Source organism: Vulpes vulpes, chromosome 13 (assembly GCF_048418805.1).
Source record: "Vulpes vulpes isolate BD-2025 chromosome 13, VulVul3, whole genome shotgun sequence".
In the NCBI taxonomy this organism is placed as follows: Eukaryota; Metazoa; Chordata; class Mammalia; order Carnivora; family Canidae; genus Vulpes; species Vulpes vulpes.
In genome coordinates this window covers 3,360,271-3,374,645 of record NC_132792.1, presented here as the reverse complement: position 1 = coordinate 3,374,645, position 14,375 = coordinate 3,360,271, and the positions used below count along the sequence as shown (strand labels likewise).

Below are 14,375 nucleotides of genomic sequence, written 5' to 3'. Positions count from 1 at the left end.
AAAATTCCTCCCATTCTGTTGAAAATTTCTGGACGATATCAGGAATTCTCACAATTATCTTTCACTGCGGATCCCACCTCCTGTAGGAGTCTTCCTTCCGTAGATCCGTAGGTGGGAATCAGTAGATCTGCGCTGGCAGGTGCAGGGCCTGGGCCACAGGGCTGCTCTGGAGCTAACCCTGCCTCTCTGTGACCTCCCAGGGGTCCCCTGCATGACAACCCCTCCAGGGGAGCCCCATCCCCTGTATTATCCACCTTATTGCTCCACTACAGCAACTTGCTCTGAAATCTGATGCCTCTCAATGAACTATTCTGGGCCTCCGGTTCCTCATCTACAAAAATGGGTATTAAAACTCATTTTCTTGGTTTAGAAATCACTTGAGTGCAAATTACTTGAGTGCACTGAATTTTACCCATAAAGCATGTCATCATAGCTGCTAATCTGCAGCTCCTCTTGCTCTGGGGTAAGTTTATAGAAATTCACATTTTCCTAGTAAATGCATACATTCTGCTTATCATCAATGGCAGCTACTCCTAAGAACAAATGTTTCCTGAGAGCTTTCCTGTTGCTTCATGGCATTTAGCCCAACAGACCTCCACAACGGCCCATGGCTGAACATCCCCACTTTATAGACTAAGAGAGATCCCCCACTGAATCAGGACAATGCGGCTGGGGGAGGTGAAGCCAGGATTCAAAATTAGTTCTGCTGGTAATTAGATGAAACTCATCACACCCTGCTGTCCTTCTGGGGTGCCTAGATGCCAAAAAAAGCAAAGCCTGTCTCAGTCAGCCCAACTATAGCAACGGGCATGTTGGAAGAGAACATCGCCCATGCCCTTCCTACTTGTACCATTCCAGAGGATATGCTTATATCCTACAGGGTCTGGACTGTTTAATGGCAGGGATTTGCAGATAGCACTTGAGTTTGGCCCTTCCACTTTAAAATTGCTTTAATTAAAACAGGATTTCTCCATTAAGCCCAACCCTTCGTTTTACCCATACTGTACCGGGGGCCCTTTGTCTCCTGGTGGTCCAGAAGGGCCCTGAGAAACAAACAAACAGAACAAATAAGTCAAGTCAGAATGAAATGTTTCTTTAAACATGCTGTCGTGTTTATTTCCAAGCCAGGTCTTGAACTATCCTTGAAGGAGTAGCTAACTCCCCCGACCTGCAAGCCACGGTGACACCTGCCCACCCCACCCAGGAATTCTGCACAAGGAGGTCTTCCCAGAACTACCTCCATCTGCCCCTGAATGGGTACCATCCTATCCTGGCACCCACTTGGTTCCTGATTCCCGGGCTCATCTCCAGTTTGTAGCTCGGGTGCAGGGTGGGAATGAACATCCCAGCATCCTCATATGGTGCCTCCCTCCTGCTTGGGACAGGCTGGGGGTACACTCAGGGCCAGACTCCCCGGCATGGCCTGCTTTGGCTGATACTGCAATGGTGCCCCCCAATTCCTAAAAGGGGGTATCTCTCTCTCTCTTACATATACACATTTGGGTCTGCCCTCTAAGTCCTCAGTTTTGAATTTGGCTTCTAGAGATTGCTAAAATGTGGCCATTGATTAAGGTATTAGCGTAGTTTTTGGTCCTGCCATGACTGGAATGTTCCCTTGCCCTGAGTCTTCATTATGCTCTGCTTCTGCTCTGCTTTTCTACCTGGACACATTCTTTTCACACTTTGGTTCTCAGCTGAGGTATCACTACCTTTGAAAGCCTTCCCTGGCTCCTCCCAGAATGCTCATTAGAGGTGGTCCCCTGTTCCCTCCATGCCTCCCATCCAGGATGCCATGCCTCAGTTTGCCATCACTTCTTGGCTGTCTGTCCTCCCCACTCAATGACCATGTGCCATGTGGTTGGGTGAGCACTAAGCTCCTTGCTCAGCACTGTCTCTCCAGCACCCAGCACAGTGCTATCAGGGCACTGTAGAGCACAGCAAGTGGCACTCCATCAACATTAAGATTTTAGAGCATGAGAACTTCAGAGTCAGGTATAATCACCCCCCATTGTCACTGATAATCAGAGTGAGGCCAGAGAGACTAGGACCTGCCCAAAGCACAGTAGGAGTCACTCGACAACGGGGTTAGCCCACCTCCTGCTCAGTCTAGCGTACCCTACATCTCCCTGCAGCAGAGCCCAGAATTTCCCCAGACACTCCCAAGAGGAAAAAAGAGCTTACACAAATGCATACGTTTCTGGCAATATGAGCCAGGTAACCTAAAAGTCTGCTTATGACATATATCCCAGAACTTTCTGATAAAACAGAGGAAGCAGCATGTTAAGTGCACAGCTGAGCACTTAAAGAAAGGAGGGGAAGTCTCCAGAGGTCTCAGGTCAAGCAGATAAATCAAGCAGGTAAGACAAGAGACTCCCGTCCATTTTGGGTCTAGTTGACTCAGAAGCCACTTTCAAAAAAAAGAAAAGAAAGAAAAGAAAAGAAAAGAAAAGAAAGAAAAGAAAAGAAAAGAAAAGAAAAGAAAAAGAAGCCACATTCTATTACTTCTCATTGGCTTCATCCAGGTGTAAGTCAACGGTGCACATGGACCAATGCACACACATCTGAGGTTTGCTCTTTTCAAAGCAGCTGCCTATTGAGACTGAACCCATTCTCCAAGCAGAGGACTGAGGAACAATTGGTTACTGCCAAGGGGAACACTGCCAGGTCACCTTGGAGCTCCCCTTGGTTCCAGATGAAACTCCATGATCTACCTGAAGCACTTAATGTGTTCCTTTGCTCGAGCTCCAAATTCCTCTCTTATGTCATTTAATATAAAATCCACTTATGAAAGGTGGATTCTGTTGTCAAAAAGGCATCCATTTTATTTATTTATTTTTTTAATTTATGATAGTCACAGAGAGAGAGAGAGGCAGAGACACAGGCAGAGGGAGAAGCAGGCTCCATGCACCGGGAGCCTGACGTGGGATTCGATCCCGGGTCTCCAGGATCGCGCCCTGGGCCAAAGGCAGGCGCTAAACCGCTGCGCCACCCAGGGATCCCAAGGCATCCATTTTAAACCTTAGCTTTATCAATTATCAGCTGTGGGACCTTGAGCGAGTCACTTAGTCTCCGTGAGCTTCAGTTCTCCTCAAATGGAATACAGTGCTAGACGGCCACCTTGCCTTGAGTGATCAGAAGTCAAAAAAGATGCTCTAAGGAAAGAACCAGGCAACTCAGCCTGGCCCATCCCCACAACTATTTTGTCGGTACACTCTTAAGAAATATCAGAGTGTTGGGGCACCTGGTGGCTCAGCTGGTTAAGTGTCTGCCTTTGGCTCAGGTCATGAACTCAGGGTCCTGGGATTGGGCCCTGCATGCGGCTCCCTGCTCAGTGGGGAGTCTACTTCTCCTTCTCTCTCTGCCTCTTCTTCTACCTTGCTCCTCACTTGTGTCCTCTGATCTTTCTTGTGCTCTTTCTCAAATAAATTAAGAAAAAAAAACCCAAAACAAAATATCAACGTGTTGAGGAGGAGAGATCCAATAAATGGCATTCCTAAGCTGAAGCCTAAACAAGTTTCCAACAACCACAACCCTCTTTCCCATGATTATGCTCGCTGACATGTTTGCTCAAGAGCCACTTTATCCCAATACACAGATCTTGGCCTTTGATACCATTTTCCACCAGAAGGAAACACAACTCCTTGGAGAGATGACTGATTCCAGATCCAGACAAGAAATGTATACAAACCTAGGGCACCTGGTCATTCCAAAGAACAAGAACACTATCAAAGTCTGCTGGGCTTGTGTCAAAGGTACTCAGGGTCACTGAGATGAGCTCCTACTGGCAACAGCTAAGACAGCCTGCACGTCAAAGGGATGGATAACTGGACTATATTAAAACACATCAAATGTGTTTGAATCCATGAGTTCAAAATTATTGATGAAAAACAAAACACCTAATTAATCATTTTTGTCAGATGCAAGGGAATCGAGTCTTTATTTGAAAGTAATTGAAGGGAAAGACTGGAACATTCCCTCGTATCCTGCCTTCCATATGAATTGTACCACTGGGTAGGTCGATTGTAATTGAGGGACCTCTCCTCCATCTAGAAGTATTTCAGCAGATACATAAAAAAGAATTGGTAGAACAAGAAAGGCATCAGTTTGCAACCCTTGATGTGCTAATTGATCTAAGCACTGCACATCAAAGAGTGTGAACATCACAACAAGAGAGACCACCAGACACCATGTGCCTCCTAATGGAAGAACACACTCCCTATGAAGTCTTGCCAAACACATCAAGCCTGAATCTGATCAAGGCTCTAGGCCCAATTACGGATGTATAGGAGACACAGGGACAGAGCAATGTGTTAAATTACTAAATTAGCAAATTCCAGACTCGGGGGAGCTCTAGGAGGCCAAAAAAAAAAAAAAAAAAAAAATCATCAATAAATAAACTGAAAAGGAAAGAAAAAAATAATGGAGGGAAAAACCTATATATTTATAGAGAAAAGTTTTAAAGAAATCAACAGGGGCACCTGAGTGGCTTAGGGGGTTAAACGTCTAACTCTTGATTTTGGCTCAGGTCGTGATCTCAGGGTTTGTGGGATTGAGCCCTGTTTTATGTTTTGTGCTGGGTGTGGAATCTGTTTATGATTCTCTCTCTCTCTCCCCCTCTGCCTCTCCCCACTCTCTTACTCGAAAGAAAGAAAGAAAGAAAGAAAGAAAGAAAGAAAGAAAGAAAGAAAGAAAGAAAGAAAGAAATCAGCCAATTACTATCTATATTTGGGTCTTGATTCAAACAGGAGAACTGCATAGGCATGACATTTATGGAATAAATAGAAATCCTACCACTGACTGGATATTTGATGATTTATTTGGAATTGCTTTGGGGAGTATAATAATGAAACCCTGGTCACATTTAAAAGTCTTTACCTTTTAGAAACACACTGGAATTATTTACAGATACAAGGACATATGTTGGGGATTTGCTTCAAAATAATGGAGAATGGTGGAGGGTGAAGGGGAAGCGGAGGCCTTGGATAGGGATCCTGGTTGACAGAGTGATGTGTGGCTGCATGGGGTTCATTTGGCTATTCTTCCAAAATATTCTTTTGGTATATATGAAATTTTCCTTGATAAATATAAGTATATATGGAGTCTGTGTGTATGTGTGCACATGCTATATACATACACACATATAGGCACACATGCACACACACACCCATGCACCCCTGCACTTCTGTCCTTTGCTGATAACTGCAGAAAATGGAAATTCACAAAACTGAAAGCCCCAGGGGGTTCCAGATATGCTAGGTACTCCCCTCTTTCTCTGCTATGCTGCTATGCTAACGGCACTGTTTCCCTCCTTTGAGGGTTGGTCATCTCTCATTCCTTCTCCCCACTGACATACCCACCATGAAGGTGCATTTTCTGCTCCATGATCTTTTATCTGAATGTCAATACGTGCCAGGCTCTGTGCTGGGCTTGGGGGAGGACGCAGGTGGGCATGGAGCCAGTTCCAGGAAAGAAAACCACCCCTTTAATAATGGGGCCTCAATGGGTCTGGGTTGAGGGTCACCAGAGCTGCTGCACCCACCTGACTTTGGGGAGGCTTTACCCAGATGGTGCTGGGTGAGAGAAGTTGCAGAAAGAAGCTGATGGGTTTACAGGCAGAGGAGGGACAAGGACGATTCTGGTAGAGGAGAAGTCAGACTTCGTGCAAGAAGAACAGGTTCCTTTCTCTAACATGGAGAATGCCAGGCGTCTGCAGCCAGAGCTTCCAAGGACAGCCAGGGTCTGTCAGGGTGGGAAGGGCCTGCAGTGCCCCTCAGGAGAAGTCTCCAAGACACTGATGAGCTCAGATCCGGGCTCTGGCGTGGAGAAGATATTGGAGAAAGCCAGGTACAGAGACCAGGTTGGAAATCCAGGAGGGAGGTTAAGAGGGAGGCCGAGCGAGGCCAGAACCAGAGCCTGGCCCATTGTAAGTGCTCAGTAGGCCACAGGAATTAAAATTAGCAACAGAGATTAAAAGGAGGGCTCCCAATCAGAAGCAACAGTGGAAATTTATTTTAAAACTTAACTGTCATCAACGAAAAAAACCCCAAGACTTTAATCTAAACAGCAAGAGTGGAATACCCAGCTCCTGGCCATGCACAGAGCCCTGGGGTCTGAGGGGTGATGTGCTATTCGTACCCTCCCCACCTCTTCCACCTGCTGCCCGTGGGGCCTCACTCTGCGTGCAGAACAGGATGGGAGTGCAAGGCAGTGAGCAAAGCCCTGCACATCCCCTGAGCATCAGCTTAGCGGCAGCTACCGGGAAGTGCCCGGTGTCCCCAAGCAGGGCCAGGTAAGTGGCCACACGGCCACACCCAGTGCTTTCAAGGGAACCTGGCCAGCCTACTTCTTGGGATGGCCTGACCTGAGTGGCTCCCTGGTTCTTCTGACCAAAGGGATCAAACCAAAACCAAGGAACAAAAACCAACGGCTACTGAAATCTCTAGCCTGAAGCCAATGTGCTATCGTGTGTCGGCAATATTTTAATAAAGAAAGAACCAGAGAACAAATGCTAGACGGGCGAGTCATAGCTCAGGGGCCAAGTTGCGGGGAGAGGACGCTGTCCCGGGAGCGGCTGGGAGCACAAACTGGTCGCTATCGCTGCCCTGCCCGCCGTGCGTGAGTGCAGGGGGCCCAGCCCGAGCTCTGCCACAGGCCAACGGTCACTTCAGGCAAGTGGTGTCACCTTTCTGTCTCCTTTGACAGGAAAAGGAGAAAAGGACCTGCCTGGTGCGGCTGCCCTGCTGGCCGTCAGAGAGAGACGTCAAGACAGGGGAAGGAAAGGTCAGGGGGAGGATTTTGACGACATCGAAAGGTCAAAGGCACGGTACCAGGCGTCACTGGCAATATTATCCTGTTGTAGCCTCCCAACAGCCCTGCTGATGCTGCAGAAATGACTGGCTCTTGACCCCCAAAGAGAGTGACAGGACCAGAAGACCCGAGTCTCCGGGAGCTCAGCCGTCGGTGGAAATGCGGCCCTTGCTGGCCTCCAGCTCCTGGCTTCAGGGAGGCTCAGTGGCTCCTTTGATCTGCCCTCAGGCCTAAGCTGGATCATTTTTAAGCGTTTAAAACCTTGCTAAAGGAAGATCAGAAGCAACCTGGAGATTAAAGGGATTGTCTTTTTTTTTTTTTTAATGTCTTGAAGCAAGAGGCCAGAACTCCTGACAGCTGCTTCCCCATCCATGCCCCTGGCCAGTGAAGGCACAGGGGCTGGCAGGGAGATCAGGGCTCCCTTCCAGGGGGTCGGCACAGCTCCTGGATGCCAAAGGCCTCGGAGCGTAATGCCACGGGAGGAAGGACGCGAGGACGACTCCTAAGCTGCTCCATCCTTCGTGGAAATGAATAATTCTGCTCATCCTGCTGACGCCACAGGGCCAGCGACACAGGCAATAGGAACTGGTTTGGGAGGAGGTGGGGAGTGATGTGCGGCCCGGCCCTGGCACCAGACTAGCTCTAGTCACTCTACCCCGTGAAGCTCAGGCGGTTTCCCAGGAGAACAGTGATGTAGCAGACGCTGTCGGCGCCCCTCTCCAAACACCCGGACTCACAGCTGCCTGGCCGTGTCTTGGGCTTTCCGCAGCCACAGGAGGACCCTTGGGCGGAGGGCCGGGCAGGCTGGGAGCTCCTGGGAGTCAGCCCCCCGGGAAGCAGCCCTCATCCACTGGCCAACAGGAGTGGGCACGTAAGCACTCCACCCCCCTTGCCACCACTCAGAGAACAATTCCACAGCCCTCCACGCATCCCCCGGGGTGTCTGTGGAAGTGAGGCCTGAGCATCCACCCACCATAGAAGCCTGCTCATGAACACACCCTCCCTCACTCCCCTTCCTTTCTGCACAACCCAATAATCCCCTAAATGGTGATTTCTGGAACATTCCCTTGCCCTTGGATCCTGTTCTCAGAAGAGGCTTCTGCAGAATCTGGGCTTCACCTAGTGGTAAGGCAACGTTCACGGGGCTATAGGAGGTGGTGGTGTGCATACTTCGACACCTGGCACCCAGCCATACACACACCACTCGTGGCCCTGTTCCCACAAAGGGGTAGCTGTAACCCCAGCGAGCCCACCCCCCCGGGCATCAGTCCCCACCCCCACCCTCTTCACCTCCTCTGACTCTCAATGCACCCCTGCATCCTCTGTGCAGATTCCCAGGCCATCAGGAGCCTAGGCAAGGGGCCAAAGATAAGATTTATGAAAATTCAGTAAGGTTTGGTCCACTACGGAGGCTTGTAATAAGTTGAAGTGGAGGAAAGACAATAAACAGTTGATTTACGGCCCCTTGGCTGCAGCCAGCCAATTACTTTTCAGGTGGAATCACTTAGGCATGAACATATTTCACGGCTGATGTTAGCCAGCCCCGAAGCAGGAGGTGGTGTGGAGAGTGTCCACACCTGCTAACTGGCTCTCCGATTAAGGGTTTGACACAGTGAGTCCTTAGGGACAGACAGGGACACATAGAGACCTGTTGAGTGACAGAGGGGCCTACATTCAGCCTGCACCTTCACTTATAGAAAGTTTTCTATGCTAGGGGGTAATTCCTGCGAGATGCAGGATCCTCACTCCAGCAGATTAGCCCCACGAGGAGGAGGAGGATTTCACAAATACCAAAGTCTGAACTACTGTGTGTCTTCACTGCATCTTTTGCCATGGTGTTCCTTCCAGTTACCAAAAAAGCTGAAAAAAAAAAAAATAGCCAAAGACAAAAGACAAAGTTGATGTAATGAGGGAGGGTTTGCTCTACCTGAGAATTTCTATTAAGAAAAGCGGATTAAAATTAGATATTCCCAAGGGGATTCTATATGCTTGCTCCATGGTTTCTGGGGATATTTGGGAAGACAGGTGTCCCATCGCTAGGGGTGTAATAGAAGACAGGTGGTTACTTCTGGTGGGGAGTAAATAAGGCAAGACAGGAGCAGGGGGAGAGAATGGGGGGGTGCCCCCGAGAATTTCAGGGACAGAGTGAGATGCCTGACACCAGCGCTGGGATGAGAAAGGACCCCAGAGGGAAGGAAAGGGGGTTTCTCCCTGACAAGTGATATTGTGGGTAATAAACTGGATTTCCTTTCAAATTACTTGAGAGACAAACGCAGAGTGGTGCTCCTTTAATTATTTTTGGTGGTTGTCTGCATTTCCTGAATGCAAAGCCAAGCAGAAACTGGGGTCATGTGCTGCTCTGGTTTATATTCATGTTGCATTGAATAGGGACAGAGTTATGTTGCCGTTGTAGGGTAAATGATGCTAACAGCAATGACAATACGTGGGTAGTGTGGACACCGTGAGGCTTAGCAATAGCATTTGAAAAGGACTGAGTGACTGGTTGGCGGGCACTGAGGGGGACACTTGACGGGATGAGCACTGGGTGTTATTCTGTATGTTGGCAAATTGAACACCAATAAAAAATAAATTTATTATTAAAAATAAATGAAAAGGACTGAGTATTTGAGCTTCTTTTAATTAATTGTAAGACAGTGCTACAGACTGAATGATTGTGTCTCCCCTAGATTTTTATATTGAAATCAAATCCCCCTTGTAATGGTATTTGGAAATGGGGGCTTCCAGAAATAATTAGGTAATGAGAGCAGAATCCTGGTGACTAGGATTAATGTCTTTACATAAGACACCCCAGAGGAGTGCCTGGGTGGCTCGGACAGTAAAGCATCTGAGTCTTGATTTCAGCTCAGGTCATGATCTCAGAGTCATGGAATCAAGCCTCACATTGGCCTCGGTGCTGGGCATGGAGCCTGCTGAGGATTCTCTCTCTCTCTCTTCCTCTCCGTCTGCCTCCCTGCCCTTGTTCTTTGTCTCTCTTGAAAGAAAGAAAGAAAGAAAGAAAGAAAGAAAGAAAGAAAGAAAGAAAGAAAGAAAGAAAAAGAAAAAAAAAGAAAAAAGTCAATACGATTTTAAGGTGCATTATCGATGGACAGTGTGTCCTTAGCAAAGGAGGGAGCAAACCAGAAGATGCATTACCAGGATTGAGAAGTCCTTGAATTCTGAAGGCTATCATGCACTGAAAGGGGGCAGGAGGTGTGCTCTTGTGATACAAAGGGAAGAATCAGAAGCAATGGGTGGAAGACACAGAAGACTATAGTCCTATTCTTGATGAGAAAAAATTTCCAATAAATGTCTGTTCTCTACGGAAATAACTGTCTCAATTTCAAAGCCAGAGGTGCTTTCTTTCAAAGAAGAGTGTCGTCTATTTCTAGAGATATTCAGGTAGACTCTGGTTGAATATAATAGCCATCTTCAACTTGGACGGTGGCCCGGGCATCCCTGGTCCTTGCAATCTCTTATAACCCCTAAGGTCACCACCTTGAGGAAGTCTGTAGACTCACAATGTCCAGACTTGGTCATCACACTGCCGATGCGAGCACCACTTTCCGGGATTTCATTGTGGGGACTGTATTAAACTTATGATTTAATTTATGTCCTCACCTGTATACTAACTGGAGGCAGAAGGATCATGAACTCTTTTTGTCTAAAATACACAAAAGCATGCAATTTCTCCCACATCCCACCCCTTCCCCCAGATAATTCAGTTTCACTGGCTAGTCCTCAGATTTGCAAAAGTTTGGCCAGCAAGTCATTTTTTTTTTCTTTTCTAATTTTAATGAGTTTTGTTCTGTCCTCTTTCAATCAGGCACTTCTTAGTCTCCCAAATGCCTTATTCCCATAGGAAATACACCAAGTTTTAGCACAAAGAAAGCCAGGGACAGGCATATACCCCAGTGGACCAGTGGATCACTAGGTTAGCTGGAAAGGGAGGGTCCTTGCAGGAAAGGCTGAGGGAGCCAACAGGCAGTGGCTGTGTGGCCTGAGGGTAGGGGAGGACATTCTGGAAAAATAAAGACTCACAGGAGGGCCAGCCACTCCGATGCCTGGGTCGCCACGGTTGCCAGGAGAGCCAGGGATCCCAGGTGCACCTCGGTCCCCCTAGAGAGAGGAAAAATAAGATTAAGAGGTGAGTTCTGAGCAGGACAGAACCAGCGTACAAAGGGAACTGTCCTGGCTGTGCTATCCATTAATGCCCTTCCTGCCACCTGGACGCCGCGTGTCCCTCCACAGTGGCCTACCAGCCCATCACCCACCCAGTCCACCCCTCACAGGCATAGCCACCACTTGTGATCATGACCTTTCAAAGCTTACCATGCCCCAAACTTGACCATAGCTCCAAATGTGGTTATAAGAAGATGATACCCCTCCCTGTGACCACAAATATTACTGTTTTCTCCAGACCTCATCATGCCCCTGTCCTGACCACACCTCAGATTTGACTATGTACCTGCATTTCAAATCAGTTCCCCAATCAATGATAATCTACCAATAACTTGCCAAGTCCCTCTGTTGCACAGGCCACTTTTCCAGGGTCTGGAGAGCAGGGACAACTGAGCTGTAACAATTACCTTTGCACACAGCGGTTCACAGAGTGTGGTTTTCAGGCCTGGCCTCAATACCTAGTCACAGTTGACTCAAGATTATGTGACAAGTTCCCTAAGCTTTAGTTTCTTCACAAAGGGGAGGTAACAACAGGAGCCTCCACGTCAGCGGGTGGTGTGATCCTGAAGCAAAGCTACATGCATGAGCGCCATCCTGACAGGGAGCCTGGCCCAGCTCTCAGTGCCAGGCAGATGTTGTGGCTAATGCCCCTCCTCTGTACCTGTCATTCAGGACTCTGATGGTAAGAGTAAAAGGGAAGAATGTCTGTTATTTCCTGTAGAAGGAAGCTGAGACTGAATCATACCCTTTTATCCACAATTTCAAAATCCTCAGCCTCCAAAAACAAGGGCTTATCCTAACCCAATTGGCTGCAAAACCTGCCTGGATCTGACATGGGCTATTTATTTATTTTTAAGGTTTTATTTATTTATTCATGAGAGACACATAGAGAGGCAGAGACACAGGTAGAAGGAGAAGCAGGCTCCCTGTGGGGAACCCGATATGGGACTCGATTCCAGGACCCCGGGGTCATGCCCTGAGCCAAAGGCAGACCTCAACCACTGAGCCATCCAGGTGCCTGCGGGCTACTTATATATAACCTTCAGGTATCCCAGGGTGTCTGGATGCTTACACATCGCTGTTGCATCAATATCCAAGAGTCTGGTTAGGAGTGCTGGCCCACACACCACAGTCAGTGTTGCACGGATAGTTTACAAATTGCTACCTTTCCAATTCCAAAATAAATCCAGCCCAGAACACATATGGCCCTATCAGTTTTGTGTGAGAGACTGTGCACCTACTAGGTCAGCCAAACTCAGCCCACCCTAACATGAACCAGTGGCTGATCTTGCTCAAGCTATTTAATATCCCCGGGAGGCGTTAACTCCTATGACAAATGGAAAGAGCATTAGAAGGTTGGTGTGAAGAGCCAGTGATATAATGCACAGCAATCTGATCTCAGGTGGAACCTGACATTGCTAGGCAACACGTTGCTCATTAAGGTTTATGTTTCTAAGCATGAAAAAAAAAATCCCATTAATAATCAGCTTACCTTCTAACCATCATTTCAATCAGAAACCTTTACATTTGGACCTTTAAGAAAAGCAATGTTTTGGGGCACCTGGGTGGCTCAATGGTTGAGCAACTACCTTCAGCTCAGGTCATGATTTCGGGGTCCTGGGATCGAGCCCTGCATGGAGGCTGTTTCTTCCTCTGCCTATGTCTTTGCCTCTTTCTCTGTGTCTCTCATGGATAAATAAAATCTCTAAAAAGAAAAGAAAACTCATGTTTCTAAGAGGATTAGTTTTGCTGGAAATATGACTGTCGCCTGGATGAGTACCTAAGTCATATAGTTGTGCAATTAACGCTTGCTTTTTATTTATTTCTAGCAGAGATATGGGCTCCCGGACCAAAAAGAGGTCCATTTCCAACCCTCTGTGCTGAGTTCTGAAGAGAAATCTCATTCAGGGGAAGTGGGAGGGCTGAGGTTTAGGAAGGTCTCACAAAAGACATCAACCAAACCCCAAAACTCCTTGCAGTAACACTGTCACTGACCCTTGTCCTTGCAGGACCACCAGGGCCATGTTTCCCAAGAGCCACAGCACCCCTTTGCCTCACCCCTGCCTCTATAGATAGGCCCCTCCTGAAATTCTCTTTGAAGCCCCAGATGGTACATTGTGTTTCTTTAGGAAAATGTGCGGTGGCTCATTCTGTGAAGTACAAGATGCTTGGGGCTGCTAGGAAATCTAATTTGTATGCAGGGGGAAGTCAGGAAGTCCAGAAATGAGGCAAATACGGGAAAATGTGTAATGAACGGAGGATGAACACGCTCCTTGCTGCAAGCCAGTCGCATGCACACTGCGCCAGTGAGAGCGCCGTGTGGGAAGATTTCAAACAGGCAGTCAGGGGACTCTGTCCAGTTTTAGGGCAATGTCCACCTGGTGCTGTAACCCTGGGTAAGTCCCATAACCTCTCTGGAGCCTTAGGACCCTCATCAATGAGAAAGAAAGAGAACATTCTACCAAACTCCCATGTATCTTAGGAAGACCCATTCAAAAGGGAAGAGACTATTGAACATTGAGGATTACAAGTATATTATTACCACTTGATCGGAATTAGAAGACCAAAAATAAACCAAACACACACAAGTGCCAGCGGAATCCATATCCTTTTGCATCTCAGTTACTCTTTAAAATATTTAATGTAGGTTTTCTTCTTATCACTTTCTGTTTTAGCTTGGCTCCCCCCACTCCTCCCAAGGCTGTATCCCACATGCCAGCAAACCCTAACGACTGCCAGCTAAACCACGCCAACCGTCCATGTTCTAACTTTCCAAACACCGAGCCATCAAAAAAGACCAATCGTTCCACTCCCATAGACCCACCTCTGCTTGTTCTCCCTGCTGTCCTCTTCCCCATATTTGCGTAGACCTTCATTAATCTTAACACCTTACTCTCCCATTGTGTCTGTCTGACCCTCTCGTTTCTATGTACGCATCCTCAAAGTATCCATTCATTCATTTATCCATTAACTGAACAAGTATTTGTCAAGTCCTAGAATGAGTCAGACCCTATGTTGGGTACAATATTGATATACTTTTTATTTTATTTTATTTTTTATTTTTATCTATTTATGATAGTCACACACAGAGAGAGAGGCAGAGACATAGGCAGAGGGAGAAGCAGGCTCCATGCACCAGGAGCCCGACATGGGATTCGATCCCGGGTCTCCAGGATCGCGCCCTGGGCCAAAGGCAGGCCCTAAACTGCTGCGCCACCCAGGGATCCCCTGATATACTTTTTAAAAAAAGATGTATTTATTGGAAAGAGGGAGAGAGAATGAGTGAATGCACACAAGGCAGAGGGGCAGAGGGGTGGGAGAGAGAATCTCAAGCAGACTTCTGGTTGAGCAAGGAGCCCTTGTGGGGCTCAATCTCACAACTCCAAGAT

General features: G+C 47.6%; 1 protein-coding gene across 4 annotated transcripts in view; it reads right to left on the bottom strand.

The window, feature by feature from the left end:
* COL22A1 (collagen type XXII alpha 1 chain) overlaps positions 1–14,375 on the bottom strand; it is a 263,464-nt gene that overhangs the window by 69,477 nt on the left and 179,612 nt on the right. For all 4 annotated transcript variants that reach the window (XR_003234234.2, XR_003234233.2, XM_025993486.2 and 1 more), the window contains 2 exons: positions 10,846–10,923; positions 1,008–1,043 (listed from right to left, as the gene is read on the bottom strand). Coding sequence is in view for 2 of the 4 variants with exons in the window: in XM_025993486.2 (XP_025849271.2) it covers positions 1,008–1,043; positions 10,846–10,923 (114 nt within the window). In the remaining 2 variants the exon portion in view is untranslated. The remainder of the gene's footprint in view (positions 1–1,007; positions 1,044–10,845; positions 10,924–14,375) is intronic.